The following is a 23,946-nucleotide window of genomic DNA, read 5'->3' as shown; positions in this document are numbered from 1 at the left end:
ACCATTCGTCTTTATTTTGTTTGTTCGTATAGGTTTCACAGTACTTCCCTCTGAAGTTGAATATAACCCCACATCTTAGCTTATACTAAGCCACTTTGCAGTGATTCTGAAGTTTTATAAATAGCTCTATTACTTGCAATGAACTTTTTTCTCTCTGTAAATATCTGGATGTTGGTGAGTCCTTCATAAAAAAATTACTGAAAGACAATTTTGTTTCTCATGAATTCTGCATCTCTGTATTGCTAACATGGGGATTTTCTGGCCTTTTTTTGGATAATTGATTGCTTCCACCTTCTTCAGCCTAGATAAAGTGTTCCCTCTTCTTCTAGTGTAAAACAGACATGATTTCTCCCTTTAACATTCCAAAATACAATGCATGCTCCCTTCCACAATTTATAAAATAACTTATGTACCCATGGCCTTAATAATTCAGCTCACTGATCATGGTTTAAAATATAATCACAGTTTCTACCTTCTTCTATTAGACTCTGGTTTCAAAATATTTTAAATTGCATTTCATTCAACTTAAAAGTCCCCTGCTTCTTTTCTTACACTGTGATCTTGGTATAAACTAATGCTCTCTCTACTGTGTGCCTTGTGAAGTTTGGTTGCAGTGATGGCAACGCTTATTTTGAAAAGGATGTTTTAAACTTCCAGCCTGGTGCTTTGTGCTGCTTTTTAAAAGTATTTCCCCCTCCTCCACTGGGATTTCTGATTACACTCGTGGAGCTCTAAAACATTCCCAGATTACCTCTTTCTGTAAGGACTCTGTCACTTCCCAATGTGGCTAGTTCTTAATTTCTTCCTCATGCACTTCATTTATCATGTGTCTCTTATCAGATCTGAGCAGAAAGATTTCTTCTGGAGTCCACCTGTTGCTAGTTCCACAAGTGTTGATTATTTATCCAGTAATGCATTTTCAGCTGTTGAGTGACTGTCCATGACTTCTTAAAGTGGTATTATTCTTAAAAATAAAGCTGATTCTTGGACCAGCAGCCTCAAAACTGACTAACTGCTTTCAGCAAATAGCCAGACTGCTAGAACCAAACCAATCCAAACCAGAGAAAAGCTGAGCTGGGAGAACTGGCCACTCCCCTTTCATTGTACAAGTGTTTTACAAAACCTTGAAAGGCTTTTGTCTGAGGCAGTATCTGTTATTTATAATCAAACTGTCCCTAAAATCCTTCAAACCTACACTTTTTGGAATCGCTACATTTACGACCTCTCTGAAAAAAAAAGCCAAGGACAGCAAAACCATTTTAAAGGTGAAGCATTGTCACAGTTTGAATAGATTCTTTCACCATTGTTTCCTTGGGGCATTTATGCAACAATCCCACTGCTGATCACCATGTTGTATTCCGTGATGCAGAGCACTGGCAACTTGTGGTTAGGATAACACATTGCAACCAATCTTGCTTTCTAGTCTAATGGTCTATCTAACTAGCAATGGTAGAGAATAACCTCCTGATCAGTCATAATGAAAAGAGACACTTGCTTTAACAACAAGGTCTAGTTTATTGTAATGGTAGCAATAAGGGCAAGTCGCATTAATTCATTAGGCATAGTTTCAAAGACTATCAGGAGCCAGAAATGGAACAGTTGTCTCCTTATCTTGTAGTAGAGTGATTCTTCTTCATCCAAAGATTGTGTGACATCACGAGATTGGATGCAACTTAATATAACTTCAATGATAGCTCTCTCAGAACCATTATCTTCCACAAAACCAAGAAGTTAAATGGAGCATTATAAAATTAAATGACACTGAGCACCTGGGACATTATTGGGGTAAATGACTGAAAGATTGGTCAGGTGTAAGGTTTGGAGATTGTTTTGAAGGAAAACAAGGTAGAGAAATGCAAGGAGAGAATTCCAAAGCTTGGTATCTAGATGATTGAAGGCACCAACGGTGGAGCTATTAAAATCAGGGGAACATAAATGCAGATATCTCAAGAGGGTTGTGGAGCTGGAGGGAATTACACAGGTGCAGGATGGGGAGACCATGAAGGGATTTGAAAACAATGATGAGAATTTTAAAATCAAGATGTTGTTGGTTAGAGGCCAATGTATGTCAGGAAGAGGGAATGAGGACCTGGTACAAGTTAAGACATACAACAAAATACAGTGGGAAGTAAAATGAAACTTTTGTACATGTTTTTAACAATCGTGTATTAATCTGAACAGGAATAGTAAATACAATAATGTGGAAAAATCTCTTTTTAATGAATTGAACTGGTAAAACATTAAATTCTTGACTTTTATACAGATGTGACTTGATCTCAGATAACCATCTATGGACTACAGCATTTGCTTTTCAAAACCTCATAGCACTTTGTGAAAAAGAAACAGGATGAGGTAATCAAGAGGAATATTCTCCAATGAAAGCACAAAGTCGATACTCCATGGGACTCTGCCTTTCCATCTTCAACCTTGATAGTGATTTCCTCAAATTTTCAACCTAAAAATAATAAAACAAAAATCATGATGGAATTGTTGAACCTGATGCAGATTTATAACGTGACTTCCCAGTTTATAGCAAGCCATTTTATTAGACACTTGGATTTTAACTTGTAAACATGACAGGCTGTTATTATCAACTGAGAGGTACTGACATTTTTTCTAACAGATGTTGCCAGTAAACCATGAATGTTGAGATATATGTACACGGATATGAAATTGGTATTTTAATCCAAGTATTTATATGCTGATAGAATATAATTATAACTGTTCAATGATGCTTTGAAGGTATCTTAATTTAAAGGAATTTAAAGGAATCTTTTTTCTTTCATATCACAAAACTAAGTACAACTGCGCTAACATAATACATGGAGAGTTATTGGTAACTAAGGCTTCACTTTAAGCTTCAAGAAAAGTTAAATTAGCATTTTCTGGTGCTTTTAGAGGATGTCCTGATGACAACATTTTCTAATAACTACGACTGACTCGCAGATTACATGGAGATGTTTGAACTGCTTTGTTCCCATACTTTATCATGTATTATTGGTTTATGACACATACCTCATCCTGTGTTACCACATCAGTTGTATGTTATTCATAAATAACACCTATCAAAAAGATTTTATTACAAACATTTGCTATACGTAGTTCAGCCATTGCTGCATTACTAGAAGGATGGCAGTCCACTTCCCTCTCCAGACACCAGATCAATTTCCTGCCCTTACAACCATCCATCCTAATGACCAAGCTTGGTCTTAAATGCAAAGCACAGATTGGGACTTACAGATTCACCATTCAGCCTATTATGCTGACAGCTCCATTCTAAATATCCTACATCTGGCTGAGGTGGTTTGGGCATGAAAATGGTTCTAAGCTACATGTTCTGTGTCTGAACGAATGCCAAGGCTCTCTGACATCATTGGGAGAGACAATAATTGGCAAATCAAGAGCAGAGACAATAGGGAGGATGTGGAGAGCAATCAAGAGTGACAGGGAGCTATCATTAAATGTGGGGATGGAAACAATAATCTTCCACCACAAAACTCCGTAATCGCACAGACAGCTACAAGTAAAAGAAAAACATTTACTTTTTAGGTCATGGATTGCAGATCATGACTTTATTGATGACAGGCTTATGGTATACCAATCCTAAGGGTAGGCCTCCAAAGGTAAATTAGAATGACTATATGTATATGCACAGAGATATTTCAAGCATACACATTTTCCTTACTTTTACATTACCTCCAGCTGAAAACTTGCCCATCTTTCCTGGATGCCATTTGGGGGCTCACCAAGCAGAAACACCCCCAAAAATGGGCACTACAGACCAATATTTCCTACAATTTGAATAAAAGGGGGACCTGGATTTGAATCCAACTGAGCTCAATTTTTTTTAAAATTTGGAATTAAGAGTCTAGTGATTACCATTAATCCATTGTTGATTAGCAGGAAAAGCCCATCTGATTCCTTTTAGGGAAGGAAACTGCCATCCTTACCTGGTCTGGCTTACATGTGACTCCAGACTCACTACACTGTGGATGGCTTTTAACTGCCCTCTGAGCAATTAGGGATGGGCGATAAAAATGCTGGCCTAGCCAGCGATGCTCTCATCCCATGAATGAATTTTTTAAAAAAGGGACAGATACAAAGTAATTTGTAATCCACAGATTCACACTAATCCTCTACAGACTGTTTATTCAAATTTGTGGCAGCATCCATTTCTGGATCCTGACCCAATGTCATGTGAGCAATACAATTTTAGAATGCAAGTTGAGCAGGAAGTGAGCTCGGCACTGAGCTACTCAGGAGGCAGGAGCATCCTGGCAAACTGCAGATAGCTGCCATGTTATGGCCTGTTGAAGAGAATAAGCAGTTTCACAGAAGGCCATTAAGGATAAACTTCTGGTCATAATGGTGACTGGACCAAAACTAAGGCAACACACATATTCCTGTGCAGACTGCCTGAGGCCTTACTGTCACAAAGGTCCTCATCTTTCAGTCTGCAAGGAATCTGACAACTGTGCAACAACACACACTCAATCCTAGTCCATATCCAAACTCCCTTAGCAAGCACCTACAGGAACTCAGCAGGCTGCTCATTGGAAACAAGTTGGCTCCCCATTCACTCTCCATGGTGATACTTTGAACATTTCAAACGGTCCTGGAGGCATGGGTATTCTGAGTTAATATATGGGACCAGGGTTTTCCATTTATGAGGTATTGAGCCTCAATGGCATTTGAAAATCCATCCCTGCCAGATTTCAAATCCCACTAAGGCAATTGGGAGACTTTCAATTCACTGAATGAATAAAATGCTAGTCTCAATAGTAATCATAAAATGAATGGAGTGGCTTAATCAGAGAGTACCTACAGAGTGGAAACAGGCCATTCAGCCCAGCAAGTCCACACTGACTCTCCAAAGAGTATCCCAGCAAGTCCACACTGACTCTCCAAAGAGTATCCCACCCTGACCCATTCCCCTACCCTATTACTCTACGTTTCCCTTGACTAATGCACCTAACCTACACATCCCTGAACATTATGGGCAATTTACTTTGACCCATTCACCTAACCTGCACATCACTGGAGTGTGGGAGGAAACCGAAGCACCCAGAGGAAACCCACACAGACATGGGGAAAATGTGCAAATTCCACACAGACAGTTGCCTGAGGCTGGAATCAAACCCAGGTCCCTGGTGTTGTGAGGCAGCAATGCTAATCACTGAGCCACAATGCAGCCATGCTGACTGTCATAAAACCCATCTAGTTCACTAATGTAGTCCAGTCCATGCATGAATCCGGAATCTTAGCAGTTGACTCTTACCCACCCTCAGATGCCCAGGTTCTGTCAAACTGCTCCAGAGAAATCAAATGTGAATGTACTGACACCACATCAAATGCAGCAATTCAAAAATAGCATGCAATCACCTTCACAAGGGCAAATAATATGAGCAATAAATTCCAGCTCACATCATAAGGCTGAAATAAATTAAAAGTGCCTTTTTAAAGAAAGAAATGTTCTGTACTTCAGCGTTTGCATCCTCAGGCGAGACTGCTTTTCTTGGTCGTCTTCTCTTCTTGCGTAGCTGCTGATACTGTTGGATACGGTGTTGTAGTTTCAGTTCGACATCTTTGGTTTTACAAATCCTAGACATAAGAAAGAAAACCACCATCAGATTTACAGCATCTATTTCGTCCCACTCAAAATCAAAGTCACGTGAATAAAAACCTCCAGGAATTGGTCAGTCACTTTTAACAGAGGCTGTTAGTTTATACTTGTGCATACTGAGAAGGTTGGGGCTTGGAGTCTGGCCTGAGAAAGATGATTCGGATAGGACTGGGAAAAATGAGACTGCAGGGATGAGAAATAGTTGTATACATGGAGGAAGGGGAATGAGTAAACTGGTCGGTGAGGTGGGGGGGGGGGGGGGGGGGGGAGAGCAGCAAATATGACTGAACTGAAGATGATGATGAAAGTGGCAAGATTGAACAGGAGCAGTAGTTCAAAGAGCTGGATATGTTTAAAGAACTGACTGATGCTGTGAAGATGGAGTGTGTCTGTTAATGGGCAGAGGGGAAGACAGTAATAGTTGAGGTTGTAGCTGGGATAAAATCAACTGCTTGCATTTATATATGTTGGGAAATGCTCTAAAAACTACTTCACATAGGCATATACAAATTAGGAGCAGAAGTCCCCCTCAAGGGTAGTAACATCTGGATTACTCCTGGTGCCACGAACTAGTGAGGGTAGGAATAGGAGGATCGAGCAGATGAATGCATGGCTGAGGAGCTGGTGCAATGGATCATTGGAATCTATTCTGGGGTAGAAGTGACCTGTACAAGAAGGATGGATTGCACCTGAATTGGAAGGGGAGTAATATACTGGCATGGAGATTTGCTCGAGCTGCTCAGGAGGATTTAAACTAGTCAGGTGGGGTGGGTGGGATCCAGAGAAACAGTGAGGGCAGGCAGGAACAAAGCAGAGAACACAATAGGACTGATAAATTAAACTTCATTTACTTCAGTGCAAGAGACCTAACAGGGAAGGCAGATGAATTCAGGACATTGTTAGGAACATGGGACTGGGATATCATAGCAATTACAGAAACATGGCTCAGGATGGGCAGGACTGGCAGCTTAATGTTCCAGGATACAAATGTTACAGGAAGGACAGAAAGGGAGAAAAGAGAGGGAGGGGAAGTGGCATTTTTGAGAAGGGACAGCGTTACAGCTGTACTGAGAGGATATTCCTGGAAATACATGCAGGGACATTATTTGGGTGGAACTGAGAAATAAGAAAGGGATGATCACCTTATTGGTACTGACTATAGACTCCCTAATTGTCAGTGGAAAATTGAGAATCAAATTTGTAAGGAGATTTCAGTTATCTGTAAGAATAATAGGGTGGTTATAGTAGGGGATTTTAACTTTCCAAACATAGACTGGGACTACCACAGTGATAAGAGTTTAGATGAAGAGGAATTTGTTAAGTGTGTACAAGAACATTTTCTGATTCAGTATATGAATGTACCTACTAGAGAAGGTGCAAACTTGATCTATTCTTGGGAAACAAGGCAGGGCAGGTGACTGAGGTGTCAGTGGGGGAGCACGTTGGAGTCAGCGACCATAATTCTATTAGTTTTAATATAGTGACGGAAAAGGATAGACCAGATCTAAAAGTTGAAGTTCTAAATTGGAGGAAGACTAATTTTGATGGTATTAGGCAAGAACTTTCAAAAGCTGATTAGGGGCAGATGTTCACAGGTAAAGGGATGGTTAGAAGGTGGGAAGCCTTCAAAAATGAGATAATGAGAGTCCAGAGACAGTATATTCCTTGTAGGGTGAAAGGAAAGGCTGGTAGGTGTAGGGAATGCTGGATGATTAGAGAAATTGAGGTATTGGTTAAGAAAAAGAAGGAAGCATATGTCAGGCATAGACAGGATGGATCAAGAGAATTCTTAGAAGAGTGAAAAGACAGTAGGAGTATACTTAGGAGAGAAGTCAGGAGTGTAAAAAGGGGATAGGAGATAGCTTTGGCAAATAGAGCTAAGGAGAATCTAAAGGGTAACTAGGGAGAGAATAGGACACCTCAAAGATCAGCAAAGTTTCTAGTTCTTTGAAAGTAGAGTTGCAGGTAAATAGGATAGTGAAGAAGGCATTTGGTATGCTTTCCTTTATTGATCAGAGCATTGAGTCTAGGAGTTGGGAGGTCATGTCGTGGCTGTAGAGGACAAAGGTTCGGTCACTTTTGGAATATTGCATGCAATTCTGGTCTCCTTTTTATTGGAAGGATGTTGTGAATCTTGAAAGAGTTCAGAAAAGATTTACAAGGATGTTGCCAGGGTTGAAGGATTTGAGCTATAGGGAGAGGCTGAATAGGCTAGGGCTGCTGTCCCTGGAATGTCAGAGGCCGAGGGGTGACCTTATAGATGTTTATAAAATCATGAGGGGCATGGATTGGATAAATAGACACAGTCTTTTCCCTGGGATAGGGGAGTCCAGAACTAGACAGCATAGGTTTAGGGTGAGAGGGGAAAGATATAAAAGGGACTTAAGGGGCAATGTTTTCACATAGGGGGTGGTGTATGTGTGGAATTAGCTGCCAGAGGAAGTGGTGGAGGCTGGTACAATTACAGCATTTAAAAGTCATTTGGAAGGGTTTAGAGGGATATGGGCTGGGTGCAAGCAAATGGGACCGATTATGTTGGGATATCTGGTTGGCATGGACAAGTTGGACTGAAGGCCTGTTTCTGTGCTGTACATCTCTATGACTCTGTGACGGTATTTAGTCCTCAAGCCTGTTCCACTATTCAATCACGATTGAATCAAAGCTGATCTGTGGGTTTTAAATTTTAGATTCCCATCTATCCCTAACATCCTAAGATTCCCTTGCCTAACAAAAATACCTACTGCATTCTTAAAAAGTTTGATGATTTACTTTCATTTTTTTCTGAGGTAGAAAATTCCATATTCACATAAACCTTAGAAATGAAATTATCATAATCTCTGTGCTAAAAGGGCAATCTCTAATCTGAAAGAGTGCTCCCTCATTATGGACTGACCTAAAAGAGGAAATATCCTTTCCACCCTTTCAAGATCTTTCACTATCTTGTAAACTTCAATCAATTCATGCCTCATTTTAAACTCTAGTGGAAACAAGCCCAGCCTATCCAATCTATCCTCATAAAACACACTACTCATTCACAGTATCAATCTCGTGAATCTCCTCTGAGCCATCTTCCATTCTTCCTTAAAAAAGGAAACTAAATATTACACACAGTATGTGTGGAAGCGTACTATTCCTCCTTTTATGTTCAATTCCTTTCATAATAAGAGAATATTCCATTAGCCTATTTGATTGCATGTTGTACCTGCATACTATCTTGTGGCTAATGCACTAGAACACCCACATCCCATTATATTTTGGAACTCCACAGTCCTTCCCCACTTATGTAATGTGGGGAAAGCAAAGTAATAAGCAAAGTAATACTTTGCTTTTTCAATCTTGCTGCCAAAGTAAAAGATTTTGTGTGTTCCCACCTTGTGTTCTTTCAGCCAAGATTTTGCCCATTTCACTCAACCTACATCTTTATGTCTTCTTCACAACATACCTTCAGATTTATTTTGGTGGCATCTGCAAAATTAGTTATCTTAGATCTGCTCCCCTTATCAAAGGCATTGAGAGAACTTGTAAAATGTTGAGGTCCAAGTTTAGATCCTTACGGGACTCCATGTTTCACATCCTGACAATCAATAAAGATCCATTTATGCATGCTCTCTATTGGCCAGCCTATCTTCCATCTATGCCAAAGTGTTACTCTGTAAACATAAGTTTTCATTTTCCACATAATCTTTGACCTGGCACCTTATCAAATGTCTCTGGCAAACCGAGTATAGTACATTTACAGGTTTCCCTTTATCCGCAATGAAGGTAATCCCTTCAAAGAACTTTAATATATTGGCTATAGAGGAATTTCCTTTCACGAAACCATGCTGATGCTTCCAGATTACCTCAAGTTCATAGTTACAGCTTTTAAATGATTGACTCTAACACATTCCTCATGACAGATGTCAAGCTAACTACCTTATAGTTTCCAGTTTGCTGCCTCCCTCCCTTCTTGAACAGAAAGGTTATATTTGCTACTTTTCAATTTGATGGAACCTTTTCGTGAATCAAAGATGTTTTGGAAAATTAACAGCAATGTATCCACTACCTCACTAGCCACCTCTACAAAAACCCTAGGATGTAGTCCAATGGACCCAAAGATTTTTCATCCCACCGATGCAGTAATTTGCTTAAAACCATTCCCTTTCTTATTGTAATTTCATAACGTTCTTGTCTTCCTTCCACCTCCTGATTCTCAGCTATTACTGGAACTTTTTTGTATCCACTATAGTGAAAACAGAAGCTAACTATTTGTGTATTTATCCTCTTTTTCCTTACTCTACTATTAACTCCCCATTCTCATTCTCTAGAAGATCATCACTCACTTTACTTACTACTTTCATTTTAAAACACCAGTAGATACATCTTACTATCCATTTTTACATTCCTAGCTAGCCTCCGCTCATACTCTAATTTCCTTCTTCCAATTAATCTTTCAGAAATGTGCCATTAATTATATACTGACCTATCATCTGATCTGTGTGACAATGTTGTAACTTTAAGAGCAGACATTGTCCTGGCTGTTTTTAAGAGAGAGACTGAATGAGAGGTTCTGAGCTGGCTGGGTAAGACCATTTGAGTAAACAGCTTTGGAGGTCTTGTGTTTTTGTTTAACAGCCTGAATGGGTGTGGCCAGCTCTCACAGATCAGGATTTCTGGGTTTCGTTTTTTCAGTGGCATCAGAAGCTATTGGGGTCTCAACAGAGTTGGAAGCTTCAGTGAATGTCTCTTGGCTGCTACCCTCTGTTTCCTTTTTCTAAGATTAGATTCCCTACAGCATGGAAACAGGCTCTTCAACCCAACAAGTCCACAATGCCCCTCTGAAGAGTAACCCACCCAGACGCATTCCCCTAACCTATATTTAACTCTGACTAATGCACCAAGCACTATGGGCAATTTAGCATGGTCAATTCACCTAACCAGCACATCTTTAGATTGTGGGAGGAAACTGGAGCACCTGGAGGAAACCCAAACACAGGGAGAATGTGCAAACTATACACAGACAGTTGCCCGAGGCAGGAATTGAACCCAGGTCCCTGGCGCTATGAGGCAGCAGTGCTAACCACTGAGCCACCATGTCACCCCTTGTTTTTCTTTCTCCTGGATAGGAGAACTGCATGTGAGAATGTGTATCTGATTTTCTTTTTTTGCCATGGGGTTTGTTTAAGGGATGTTGCTATATTGGAAAGTTAATTAGTAATAGTTACTGCATCTATAATTCTGTTAAGTTTCCAGTACAGTTAAGCTATTCCAGATTCTTCTTTCTTTAGTTGTATTTTAACTACAGCGTTTAAATGCAGAGTGCTATGCCTAATGTCAAGGAGCTTGACTAGTCACATTGCATCGGGAACAGGCACTTGAGATTTACCTTTAAAAAGGGGAAAAGGGGAGGCTCTGGACTACCTGCTTAAAGTAAAGTATTGTGAGGGGGGCTGGTCTGGTCCCTTAACACCTGCCACTCATCTTCCACAGTTATGTACTTTTCTCCTGAAGGTTAATGCTTGTACACAATTTGGTTAACCATGAATAGTGGGTGTGCTGTAAAATTTAATTAATTCTGAGTATTCTGAAACACCCTGTTAATTGTGTGTCACTATATCACTGTTGATTTGCCTATTATCTGATATAGAGTCAAAGAGTCATGCAGCATTGAAACAGACCCTTTGGTCCAACTGCCAATTTTCCCAAACTAAGTTGTCCCATTTGCCTGCATTTGGCCCATATCTCTCTCAACCATTCCTATTCATTTGTCTGTCCAAATGTCTTTTAAACATTGCAACTGTACCTGCATCTACCACTTCCTTTAGCAGTTCATTCCTCATATGAACCATCCTGTGTGAAAAAGTTGCTCCTCTGATCCCTTTTAAATCTTCCTCCTCTCACCTTAAAATTATGCCCTCTAGTTTTTAAACGCTCCTACCCTAGAGAAAAGACCTTTGCTGGTCACCTTTATCTATGCCCCTCATGATTTTATAAACATCTATAAAGGTCACCCCTCAATCTTATATGCCGCAGTGAAAAAAGTCCCAGCCCATCCGGCCTCTCTTCATAACTCAAACCGTCCTGTCCTGGTAACATCCTTGTAAATCTTTTCTGCATCCTCCCTAATTTAATAGTATACTTCCTATAGCAGGGCGACTGGATCAGTACATAATACTCAAAAAGGTGGCCTCATCAATGTCCTGTAAAACTGCAACATGACCTCCCAATCCCTACACTCAATGGTCAGAACAACGATGGAAAACATGCCAAACACCTTCTTCACCACCTTGTCTACCTGTGATGCAATTTTCAAAAATGTATGCAAATTTTCTATGGTCAGCCCCATGCTAACGAATGAACTCTATTCACGTCCAGTTACTTTGAGTTGGCATTCACAATGACTAAGAACATGGAGCCCGTGTAAGAGCCAGCATAGTCAATGTGTAACCGGACCCAAAATTTACTTGGCCATTCCCACAATTGTGGGGAAGCTGCTGGTGGTAATTTTTGTCCTTGTTGCCACTCTGGACACTATCCCACCAACGTGACCATGTCAGCATCCAAACACAACTTCTTGCCAACATCTACATTTTGGAAACCTCTGGATGATCCTGGTGGAGTTCAGCCAGTATCTGGTGGCAACCTTTGCTCTGGACAATCACTTTGGTTTCCTGTAATAATATGCCATCCTCTACCGTGATCGGGTCTCTCCGGGGCAAGAAAGTTTAAATTCTGGTTGTGTTGCTCCTTGGGTTTTCCCCATCAGCCACCAGCTATTTCAATTTTGCCAGGATCGCATCTTTCTGTGTCCAACGTCTGATATTGTCAGCTGTGACCGGAAGTATGTCCAGAAAATTTAAAACCATCATGGTGTCTTCCAGTGGCAGTACCATTGGTGGTGTATCTGCCGGCAGAGGGCAGCTCAATGCATCCACATTCGCTACTTGACCTCCTGGACAGTGTTCCAACTTGTAACTATGTATTAGTATTTGAGCCCACTGCTGAATTCGGCCAGAAGCATGGCACTGCCTTGTCCTCCTTAAGTAGATCAAGCAGTGGTTTGTGGTCGGTTATGATGACAAATTTATGTCTGTAAAGGTATTGGTAGAACTTCCTTCCAAATATAACTGCCAAAGCTTCTTTCTCTATCTGGGCATTTTTATGCTCTACATTAACCAAAGTCCTGGATGCATATGCTATTGGATACTCCTTTACATTGGGAGAATGTTTGGCGCACTGACCTGCCCACCTTTGAAACCAGGTGCCAACTCACAGTCACCTCCTCCTACTGCCCCCTCAACCACGAGCTCACCTCCCATCACCAAACCATCCACAACCTCATCACCTCAGGAGATCTCCCATCCACAGTCTCCAAGCTCATAGGCTCAGAACTCCGCACTGCCCAGTTCCACCTCTGGGCAAAAATCCACAAACCTGACTGCTCCGGACGACCCATTGTCCCCGCCTGTTCCTGCTTCATATCTTATCGCCTCATATCTTGACATCGTCCTGTCCCCCTTGGTCCAAGAACTCCCCACATACATTCAGGATGCCCTCCACTTCCTCCAAGATTTTTGTTTCTATGGCCCCCAAAACCTCATCTTCACTATGGACATCCAGTTCCTGTACACGTCCATCCACCATGATGAAGGCCTCCAAGCACTCTGTTTCTTCCTCTCCTGTTGACCCATCCAGTACCCTCCATCGACACACTCAGCGGTTAGCTGAACTGGTCCTCACCCTCAACAACTTCTCCTTCGAATCCTCCACTTCCTTCAGATCAAAGGCACAGCCATGGGTACCCGCATGGGCTCCAGCTATGCTTGCCTCTTCATTGGGTGTATGTGGAACAGTCCATCTTCCGCAGCTACACCATTTTCCGGCACCATTCCCCACCTTTTCCTCCGCTACATTTATGACTGTAATGACACCACCTCTTGCTTCCATGAGGAGGTTGAACAGTTCATCAACTTCACAAATACCTTCCACCCTGACCTCACATTCACATTGGCTATCTCGGACATCTCTCTCCTCTTCCTTGACTTCTCCGTCTCCATTTCTGGCAAATAACTACAGAAGGACATCTACTTCAAACTCACTAACTCTCACAGCTATCTGGACTACACCTCCTCCCACATTGCCTCCTGTAAAAACATTATCCCTTACTCACAATTCCTCCGCCTCCGACGTATCCGCTACTAGGAGGATCGATTCTACTCCATTACATTCCAGATGGCTTCCTATTTCAAGGATCGTAATCTTCCCTCCCACATGGTCAACAATGCTGCCTAGCACATCTCTTTCACTTCCCGCACCTCTGTGCCTTTGAATCCAACCCCTCCATCCACAACAAGGATAGGTCCCCCTGGTCCTCATCTTCCACCCCACCAACTGCCAGATACAACGCATCATCCGCCATCTACATTCAGAACCCATCACCAGAGGTATATTTCCCTCCCCACACCTATCAGCATTCCGCAGAGACCATTCCCTCTGCGACTCCACCAACCCACCCTCCACTCCCGGCACCTTCCCTTGCCACCACAAGAGGTGCTCATACCTTCCTTCTCATCTCCATCCAAGGCCCCAAAGGATCCTTCCACATGTGGCAGAGATTCTCCTGCACATCCAAACACCTCACCTACTGTGTCTGTTGCTCTCGACGTGACCTCCTCTACATTGGGGAGGCAGGAAGCTGACTCGCAGAACGTTTCAGAGAACATCTCTGAGACACATGCACCAAACAACCCCACCGCCCTCTTTCCGACCACTTCAACTCGCCCTCCCACTCCGCTAAGAACGTGCAAGTACTGGGCCTTCTCCACTGCAAAATCCTAGCCATGTGATGCCAGCAGGAAGAGGGTCGCATCTTCTGCCTTGAGACTCTCCAACCACATGGCATCAACATCGATTTCATCAGTTCCCTCATCTCCCTCCCCTCCCCTCACCTCATCCCAGATCCAATCCTCCAACTTGGTAATGCCCTCTTGAACTGTCCCACCTGTCCACCTTCCTTCACACCTATCAGCTCCACCTTCTGCTCTGACCTATTACCATCATCTCCCACATGCATCTACCTATTGCCTTCCAAGCTACCTTCTCCCGCAGCCCAAAATCCCCTCTTATTTACCTCTTAGCCCCCTTACCCCCTCCCCCCCCCATTCCTGGCAAAGGGCTTATGCCTAAAATATCGGCTCTCCTGCTCCTCGGATGCTGCCTGCCAGGCTGTGCTTTTCAAGTGCCACATTTTGAATCCTCTACATGGGCCACCAATGAGCTAATACCATCCTGATGCTGTATGGAGAGGCATCACATGACATTACCAGATCTCACTTGGAATCACAGTGTGCCTACATCTTAAGAGGATGATAGCTGATTCTTCACTTCCCTGAAAGCTATGGTTTGGCTACATGACCATTTCCAAGGCTGACCCTTTTTTAAGAGTTGATGCAAAGATGCCAGAATGGAAGCCAGGTTAAGTATGAACGTTCCAATAATAATTCACCAGTACAAGGAAAGAGTTAAGTTCCAGTATAGATGTTGGAGCTGAGGCACCTTTGATCACCCTCACTCTATTTTCCAATGGGTACAACCAGTTGCATTGGCTCTGTAGCCCAAGTAGGTCACTTGGGGTGCCTGGAACATACATCTTTTCCTTCTAAGGCATATGTTTGTCTGGGAGAATGATGATTTCCTTCGCTTTCTAGCCTTCTGATTTCTGCCTCTACTCTTGCCTAAGGCAATTGACACTGGATGGGCATTGCAGACTTGCTTTCTGGTCGACATGCAATGTTGCCTTGCCTCCTTTGATAGTTCCTAGAGCATCATGAAAACCTTCTGGACTTAACTCAGGCACCATTTTGTAATTTAAAAATGTTCAGCCTATCTAGATAAATCCTTCTGAACTAATTGTGCCCCATTAAGCTGGAGCTTGAGCCTTATGCTACAGTCAGTAGTAACTGAACCAGCTGCTTCTCATAAAAGAAGTTGTAGCCTTAATCTGTAAAAGTCCTACAGTATAGATTCTCAGTCTAGTCAGCGTCATGACTTAGTCAAAAATTCTCCTGGTTCTCAAACTAACAAGTAAAACCGATAGCATCTCAGAATTAGAGAAGTCTTGTGGTCATAATATTTCATAACAAAATCTGCCAACTCTCGAAATGTTTTAATATCTGGTGCTTCAGGGAAAGTTAGGCTCCTAAAAACTGAAAAGCTGTGGGCCCACAAGCTGTCAGGAAAATTACTTGTTACTTTTCATCAATGTTGTTTGCCCAGAAAAATAACACATTCTTTCCAAATACTGGGCCCAGTCTTCGGCAGGATCAAACGAGTCAGGCTTCCCAAATAATGGCGTGATGCCACGAATGTTTACTAAAATTCAAAGACGACTATTGTGAGTGAATTTCTTCAGGAACTTGCTTTTCTTTTATTGCCACTGAAATAACCCCACAGAGGCCGGTATCCCGTTAACCATTCACTCTTTATTTACAGACCGATCCAGCTCCTTCAGAGTCAGCTCTGATTGTCAGAACGTCTGACAATCCTGTTTTTACTTGTCAGCCAAAACTCCCTGATTGGACCAAATTAAAACCCCAATCAGGGAACTCATGTTCTGAGGTCCACTTGGCTGACCTCATTTCTGTATCCCTCTATCACAATAACTCTATGTTTTACAGGAGCATTGTAAAACTGGATAGGACATTGAGTAACATTACAAGATCTTAATGCAGATAATTAAAAGCGAGTCAAGGAGGTAGCATTTAAAAAGAAGAGCAAGCTAGAAAGGTGGAGAGGTTTTGTGAAGGAAAGGTCTTAGAGCTTAGGCAGATTAGCCAACTAATGTGGGAGTAAATAAAATTTAGAATTCCGAAGAAACCAAAATTGGAGGAATATCAATAGTGTAGATAAAGCAGACAAATAGAGGGTTTTGAGTATGAAGGAGATTCCTGAGATAGAGGGGCTAGTCATGCAGAAACTTTTAAAATCAATAAATTGCTTAATTAGGAGCAAAATAAATCAGTGAGCACAGAGGTGATTGGTGAATGGGACTTAAGTGGAAGTTAAGACATGAGCAGCAGAGTTCTGGAGGACTTCTAAGTTTCTGGAACATGGCATGTGGGAGACAGCCAAGTGTGCGTGTTGGAATAGTTCAGTCTAGAACCAAGCACATACGTGAGTGTTACATGGATAAACTCAAACATGAGTTATGCCTCCTTCATTTTCCTGAATAAAGTCTGTCAATTGTCAAGTTAAAGGTGCCTAAAATGAACTGGGACTGTTTTTCAATGGAAGATATTGACATTTTGAAATGAATGTGAAAGATTCCATGATACTATTTGAAGATTAATTTCTAAAACATCTAATTTTATCTTCTGAGAGGCTTTGCTATACACAAATTGATGTACCTGAGTACATTATAATAATGCCTACACTTCAAGGCTAATTATTTGCTGCCTTGAGGAAATGAAGATTATACACAAGTGAACATTTTGCTCTTGAACTACTTTGTTTCCCCTCTCTAAATTGACCATGGATTAAGATTCTAAAATAATGTTGTTTCTCTTCTTTTTTATCAAATAGAAAATAGTGACAATATCCAAGGCAGATTTTTCTTGTGTTTAGTCTTTGGCAGGCAACCTGGAGGAACACTAACTGTGACCTACCTCAGTGTTGGACCTCTCACTGCAAAGTCTTTTCCCTGGGGTCAGGGAGTCCAGAACTAGAGGGCATAGGTTTAGGGTGAGAGGGGAAAGATATAAAAGAGACCTACGGGGCAACTTTTTCACGCAGAGGGTAGTATGTGTATGGAATGGACTGCCAGAGGAAATGGTGGAAGCTGGTACAATTACAACATTTAAGAGGCATTTGGAAGGGTATATGAATAGGAAGGGTGTGGAGGGATATGGGCTGGGTGCTGGCAGGTGGGACTAGATTGGGTTGGGATATCTGGTCGGCATGGACAAGTTGGACTGAAAGATCTGTTTTCATGCTGTACATCTCTATGACTCTAAGTGGGGCTTTCCACAGCTACAATGCAAGCTGAAACAGGAACTAGTGAACTTGGCAGTCCCTAAAAAGGCAGTTGGAGCTTAGCTACATCACACAACATCAATTTACATATTGATATGGCATACTGCTGGATTCAAGCAGAAATGCAAGTCCACCGGCAATAAAGGAGATGGTCAATCAGAATGCCATCCAGTTCAAATCCACCTGAAAACATACCAAGTCATACTTCATCATCTTATAGCCCTCCTTTCATCTATCAGGTGACTTGTAAATCTCACTGCTAAGTGACAGACCTGGGAGAATTCAATAGATTTGGGTATCACAGGAATCATTAACAACATTTTCAATTGATTGATGACTCAAATATTCAATGAAACATGTTACATGAACATACATGTATCACAAAAATTGTGATTACAGTTTGAACCATATTTGAAAAATTTGTAATCTTACTTCGGCTCTTTTACTGTCTCTTCATCAGACCTTTTCTGAATATTTACTTCCATACCAGACTTCAATTTATCTTCATTCTTTTGCTATATATTGAATAAACAATTAGAAAAAAACCAGACTTAATGACTTAGTGCACCACTGATTTTACAGCCTTACGAGCCTCTCACCGCAACATAATGCAGCCAGATGTAAACTGGTATTGCTCTCCATTGAGCTGAGCCAAGTGTCAGGGTAAAATAGTCCTTATTTTGTGGTGGAGAAAGCTAAACTGAGGAGGCCTAATCTTAAATGAAGAGCCAGAAAATAGGAATTATTCTTTTTCACACAAAGGGAAGGGAATATCTCAAAATCTCTTCCCCAAAAAATCTGCCAATGTTGAACAACAACAACAGAGATCAATAGATTTTTGTTGGGTTAGGGACGTGGACCAAAGGCGGAGAAGTATAGTCAAGGTACAGGTCACCAATTTACCAGGATGCTGCCTGAATTAGAGAGGATGAGCTATAAGGAGAGGCTAGAAAAACTCATGTTGTTTTCTTTTGCATGGCAGATGCTGAGGAGAGACTTGATAGAAGTCTATAAAATTATGAGATGCATATTTAGAATTGATAGTCAGAAACATTTTACCAGAGTTGAAATGTCTAATATTGGGGGACATACATTTAAGGTGAGGGGGTGAAAATTCAAAGGAGATGTGAGGGGCAAGTTTTTTTACATGGAGTGGTAGGAGTCTGGGACGCATGTCAGGGATGCTGGTGGAGGCAGATACAGTAAGGGCAGTTATGGGACTTTTATATAAGCACATGAAAATGCAAGGAATGGAGGAATGTGGACCAAGGGCAGGCAGAGGGGATTAGTTTCATTTGGCATTATGTTCAGCATAACATCATGTGCTGAGGGGCCTGTTCCTGTGCTGTACTGTTCTATAATTAATTGGTGGACAGGCCTCAGACGATACATTGCCTACTTGTGTGACTACTCCCTGAATTTTACCCCAGGCCTCTAGATGCTGGCATTGGGATGCCAAGCCTGTACTTGGCGACAGTAGCGACCTCACATCCATTTTCCCACAGACTTCCTCTAACTGACTGCCCAGAGCCACACTGTGTGATTAAGGAAGGCATGGATAATCCAGATGGAGTTCTGTTACAAGTTGCCCTTTTCACCAACTATCAGACAATTTATGTCTTAATAAAAAGTGTAACTGAATTACTTAAGGGACAGATTTTACTGGAGTGGGAAAACCACATGGCATTCCCCATAAGACATTTTACCCAGCTCCTTCACCCTTCTAGGTGAACCAACCAGAGTGGCAAAAATTGGTAAATCTGGGGGATTTCAAATCTCAGTTTACCTCTTCGTCCTGTGGATATGCTGGCAATTTGCAAGTTATTTTTCCCATACTATTTAGTTACTTGTTTGTACCACCAATTGCTTTACCTGACAGAATTCTGCTCGCTTAAGTTATTTGAAATGGCCAGAAATTAAAATCTGCTTAACTCCAGATCCAAACAACTCAAACAGAACTTGCTGTAGCATGTGATTACTAGTTTACCTGAATATTGACCAATGGCAGTTGCTCAAAATCTTTCTTATCACTTTTTATATTTGGCTTCTTCAATTCTTTCTTCTTCCTTTAGTTGAAAGCATATAAAACTAATAATTAACACAAGGCATCAAATATGCAGTAATTTTCAAATATCAAATTTCCTCACCTTGTCTAAGTTTAGGAATAGGGAACAGTATGGTGGCTCAGTGGTTAGCACTGATGCCTCACAGTGCCAGGGTCCCAGGTTTGATCCCCGCCTGGGGTGACTGTGTGGAGTTTGCACATTCTCCCTGTGTCTGCGTGGGTTTACTCTGGGTGGTCTGGTTTCTTCCCACAATCCAAAAATGTGCAGGTCAGATGAATTGGCCATGCTAAATTGCCCATAGTGCTAGGTGCATTAGTCAGAGGGAAATGGATCTGGGTGGGTTACTCTTCAGAGGGTCGGTGTGGAATTGTTGGGCCAAACGGCCTGTTTCCATACTGTAGGGAATCTAATCTAATACTGCATTGGTTCAAGATGCATGAATCATGATTCAGGGCACACATTAATTCTAAATTGACATCAGCAAATTGACCAAGTCCTTCGACTGTTCCTCCAGAGCTGCTTGACCCTGACCAAGGAGTGACCACTATCTCCAAAGGAATACCACAAGTCAGTCAAAGTCCTGCCAAGTTTTGTAGCACAGTCCCTGTTTCATGCAAAAGCCAGATGACATCATCAAAAAGCTCATTAGGCCCTGACGTGAATGTATCAAACCAGGATACCAAATATACTTTTGTTTCTATTTGTGCAGGTTGGAAGTTGCATTAACATTGAATACAGTCTTGAATTCCACAGGGAGGGTGTACTGATTTATGGTTTTCCATGCAATCTGTCATTCAATATCACTTTCACCCCAAAAATGCTGGCTGTGTAATTCTTTTTCCTGCATCTGATCAGGAAGGAGATGTGCATTCTAATTCTAGTGAAAGACACTGTCCTACAGGCCCTCACTGCTGCTGAGCATCCCAACTTCAAACATTTATCACTGCACGCTTATTGTCACAGTGGCATTACACTGGAATTTGCTAGCTGGAACCATTGGTAAAGAACTGTCACAGCAATGACTGCAGAAGCTCAGGGCAATTGGAGATAGGTAACAAATGTCTCCAAGATGGTGTGATCTGCTTTCGACAACAATGCTTTTTATAAAAGGGTTTTTTAAAGAAAGGCTTAGATAGAATTCCTATCTGCCTCAGGACTCTATGAAAAATCCAAACTAGACTGTTCTACGTAAAGACAGGAATGTTGACATTTCACAGGAGTTCTTCCCACTGTCCACTGGTACTTCAGCGCGAGTGATGGAAACCTTAAACAGTGTAAACAGAGTTCCGGGGAACTATACTGGATGGGTTAGCAGACCTTTAGAAATTAACCCACTTAGTATTTTCCATTGCTCATCATCCTTGGTGACCAATAAGAGGTGAGAGAATTCAACACGACCACAAAGAAGAAACATAACCCAAGGCAGATGACAAACTCAGCAAATCTTGACATAGAATTTATTCATAAACATGACATGTGCAAACCATACTATTTTAAGGCTATGCACAAAGGACTAATTCTTATAGCTGCCTGCTCCTGCAGACCACATGCAAAATGGTCACATGCAATATTCTATTTACCTTTGCATTTTCTCTGGACAATTTTGGTCTTCCATCAATTTAGATAAGACTGGAAACATTTTTCCTGTGACTTTTTTCCTCTGATGTAAAGTGTCATTCGGATCCTTGACGTTTGCTTTTACTTCAAAGACTTGCTTTCTGTCACTTCTGTATATAGAATATTTTTTGACAAAGAAAATATTCATTGCATCAAGTTGATCAAAGGGAACCAGATAAAATTTTGAACACGCTGAGGGTGAAAATACAATGACAGTGTAATATAGGCTGTAATGAATTGATAACCCATTGCTAGGTATGAGTTAAGAAGTCATATGACACCAGGTTATAGTCCGACAGGTTTATTTGAAATCACAAGCGCTGCTCCTTCATCAGGTGAAGTGGAGGGAAGTGCACAGCCATATTGCCAGGTATGAAATGGGCTGCCTTAGTATTACTGTACACCAATTTCATTAACAAATTGTAGTTGGGGGGATCTAAGATGGCGGTGATCTGAGAAGATCACACTGCAGAGCTTCACATCGCAGCAGGAGTAGGACGGTCCTTTAACCCACCCAACTCAGGATTTCTTGGGGCATTGGAAAGATTGTGGAGCCCCAAGAAACATTTAAAAATTGACTTACCTGTATTTTCAGCTGTCCAGAAATGCCTAAAAAGGGAGGAGGAGCATCTGAGGCCTGGCCTGCAGCTCAGCCTGCAGCAGCCTCAGAGCTGATTACTCTCCAGGAAACAGCTCTCGAAATCTCGCGAGATGTTGGGGAAACAGATTGAAGAGAAGCTGGCTCCAGTCTCTCTCATGCTGCAGAAGCATGAGCAGCAGCTGGGAGACCTGGAGAGGAGGACGGATGAGGAGCACAGGGTCACAGTGGTGGAAGCTGATGCCAGTTCAAGGAAGAGATCCAAGCCCTAAAGACGCAGGTTCATAATTTGAATGACCAAGTGGATGATCTTGAAAACAGGGGCTGGAGAAAAAACATTCGGATCATCGGTCTGCCTGAGGGTAAGGAAGATGAGCGGCCTGCGGAATTTGTTGAAGATTGGCTTCCGAAATTCCTTGACTTGGAGACTGGCATGAGAGGATTGAAGATAGAGAGGGCTCACCAGGTCGCAGCATGGAGGTCGGGTCTAGATCAACGCCCTCGTCCTTTCCTGGTGCAGTTCCAACATTACCGGTATAAGGAGAGAGTCATGGAAGCTTCCAGACTCCAGGGGAAGGGTCCAAAGGCCCTAATTTACAAGGGGTTTAAGATCATGTTTTTTCAGGACTTTTCAGCGGCGGTGATTCAGAAACGAAAATCGTATGATGGTGTCAAGAGAAGATTGAAGGAGCTTGGGATTCAGTACTCCCTGAGATATCCGGCAGTGCTTCGGATCACCTTAGATGGATCCATGCATCTCTTTGACACATCGGAGAAGGCAAGAGACTTTGTGGACAAACTAACCTAATTTAAACAATTGTAGTATGTATAAATATTGTTGCTTGGGTATGCGTTTATCATTCTGTAAAAGAAATGGAGGAAATCCGGTTGGAGCTTTGTTTTCCCTTTTTTTCCTCTATTGATTAGAATTTGGTTCAAACTATGTCTGGCAGTGGTTAAGATGTACATTTTAAATTTCTAAATTAGGACATATCAAAGGATGGGTGGGGTATTTATTCCCCCCTTTGTTTTATAAAAGAATGTTTTTTTATTCATATTGATATTCTATGGGGTGTTTATTCTTTTTAGCTTATACTTGCAATGCGGCTCTAGCTGGGAGAAGTGAAGGTGGTTGAGATGGTTTGATGCCTATTTATGGGCAGTTCGGGATGGGTAGTTGCCCCCTCTGGGCAGGGGGTGAGTTCCCCTACTCAGCGCTATTGGCACTTTATATGTTGGTTTGTTTTCTGGTTTTTGTTGTTTTTTATTTTTAATAATTTTATATGTTTGCTAAATGTAGTGGTTTTAGTTTATGTAGTTTTTATATTTGGTGGACCCTGCGACACTAAGGCTCAGCAATTGTGGTTCGGGTTCCTCCTCTCTGGAGTTTAAATGTAATTGCAGAAGATTATGGCTAATGATTTGATTAAATGGTGTACCTGGAATATCAAGGGAAGTCACTCACCAATTAAGAGGAAGAAGGTACTCTTGAGTCTTAGAAAGGAGAAGGTGGATATTGCTTTGTTACAGGAAACACATTTGGATGACAAGGAGCATCTGAAATTACAGCAGAATGGCTTTGACCGAGTTTATTTTTCATCATTTAATACCAGAAGTAGGGGAGTGGCTATATCGGTTAGGAAAAATCTCTCATTCAAATTGTTGGAATGTGTTAAAGACACATACGGGAGGTTTGTAATTCTTAAAGCCTTGATACATGGGGAGGAATATGGCATTTTAAATGTTTATTGTCCCCCAGCCATCCTCTTAAATTCTTGGTAGATGCCTTTTCTAAACTGATAAGTCTCAAGTCTCGGCATGTCATTATAGGGGGAGATTTTAACTGCCGCATGGACCCCACAGTAGACAGGTTGCCTAAAGGTCCCTCGATACCCTCTGCACAAACTAAACAGTTATTGGGTTTGTGTGGGGAATTAGGATTGGTGGACGTCTGGAGGTGTCTCCACCCTACAGGTAGGGATTTCACATTTTTCTCCAATCCGCACAGATGTCACATGAGGATTGATTTTTTT

The 23,946-nt window shown here is 41.7% G+C and overlaps 1 protein-coding gene across 5 annotated transcripts in view; it reads right to left on the bottom strand.

The window, feature by feature from the left end:
* Window positions 1-1,518: 1,518 nt before the first annotated feature.
* The window catches only part of LOC122539419 (leucine-rich repeat-containing protein 27-like), a 48,712-nt gene continuing 26,284 nt past the window's right edge, over window positions 1,519-23,946 (bottom strand). For all 5 annotated transcript variants that reach the window (XM_043674238.1, XM_043674237.1, XM_043674239.1 and 2 more), the window contains 5 exons: window positions 21,279-21,425; window positions 19,620-19,698; window positions 18,065-18,147; window positions 5,481-5,601; window positions 1,519-2,455 (listed from right to left, as the gene is read on the bottom strand). In XM_043674238.1, the coding sequence (XP_043530173.1) occupies window positions 2,357-2,455; window positions 5,481-5,601; window positions 18,065-18,147; window positions 19,620-19,698; window positions 21,279-21,425 (529 nt within the window). In that variant the 3' untranslated portion in view covers window positions 1,519-2,356. The remainder of the gene's footprint in view (window positions 2,456-5,480; window positions 5,602-18,064; window positions 18,148-19,619; window positions 19,699-21,278; window positions 21,426-23,946) is intronic.

Source organism: Chiloscyllium plagiosum, chromosome 32, assembly GCF_004010195.1.
Source record: "Chiloscyllium plagiosum isolate BGI_BamShark_2017 chromosome 32, ASM401019v2, whole genome shotgun sequence".
Classification (NCBI taxonomy): domain Eukaryota; kingdom Metazoa; phylum Chordata; class Chondrichthyes; order Orectolobiformes; family Hemiscylliidae; genus Chiloscyllium; species Chiloscyllium plagiosum.
Note: the sequence above shows the minus strand (reverse complement) of the source record. Positions and strands in the feature narration are given on the sequence as shown.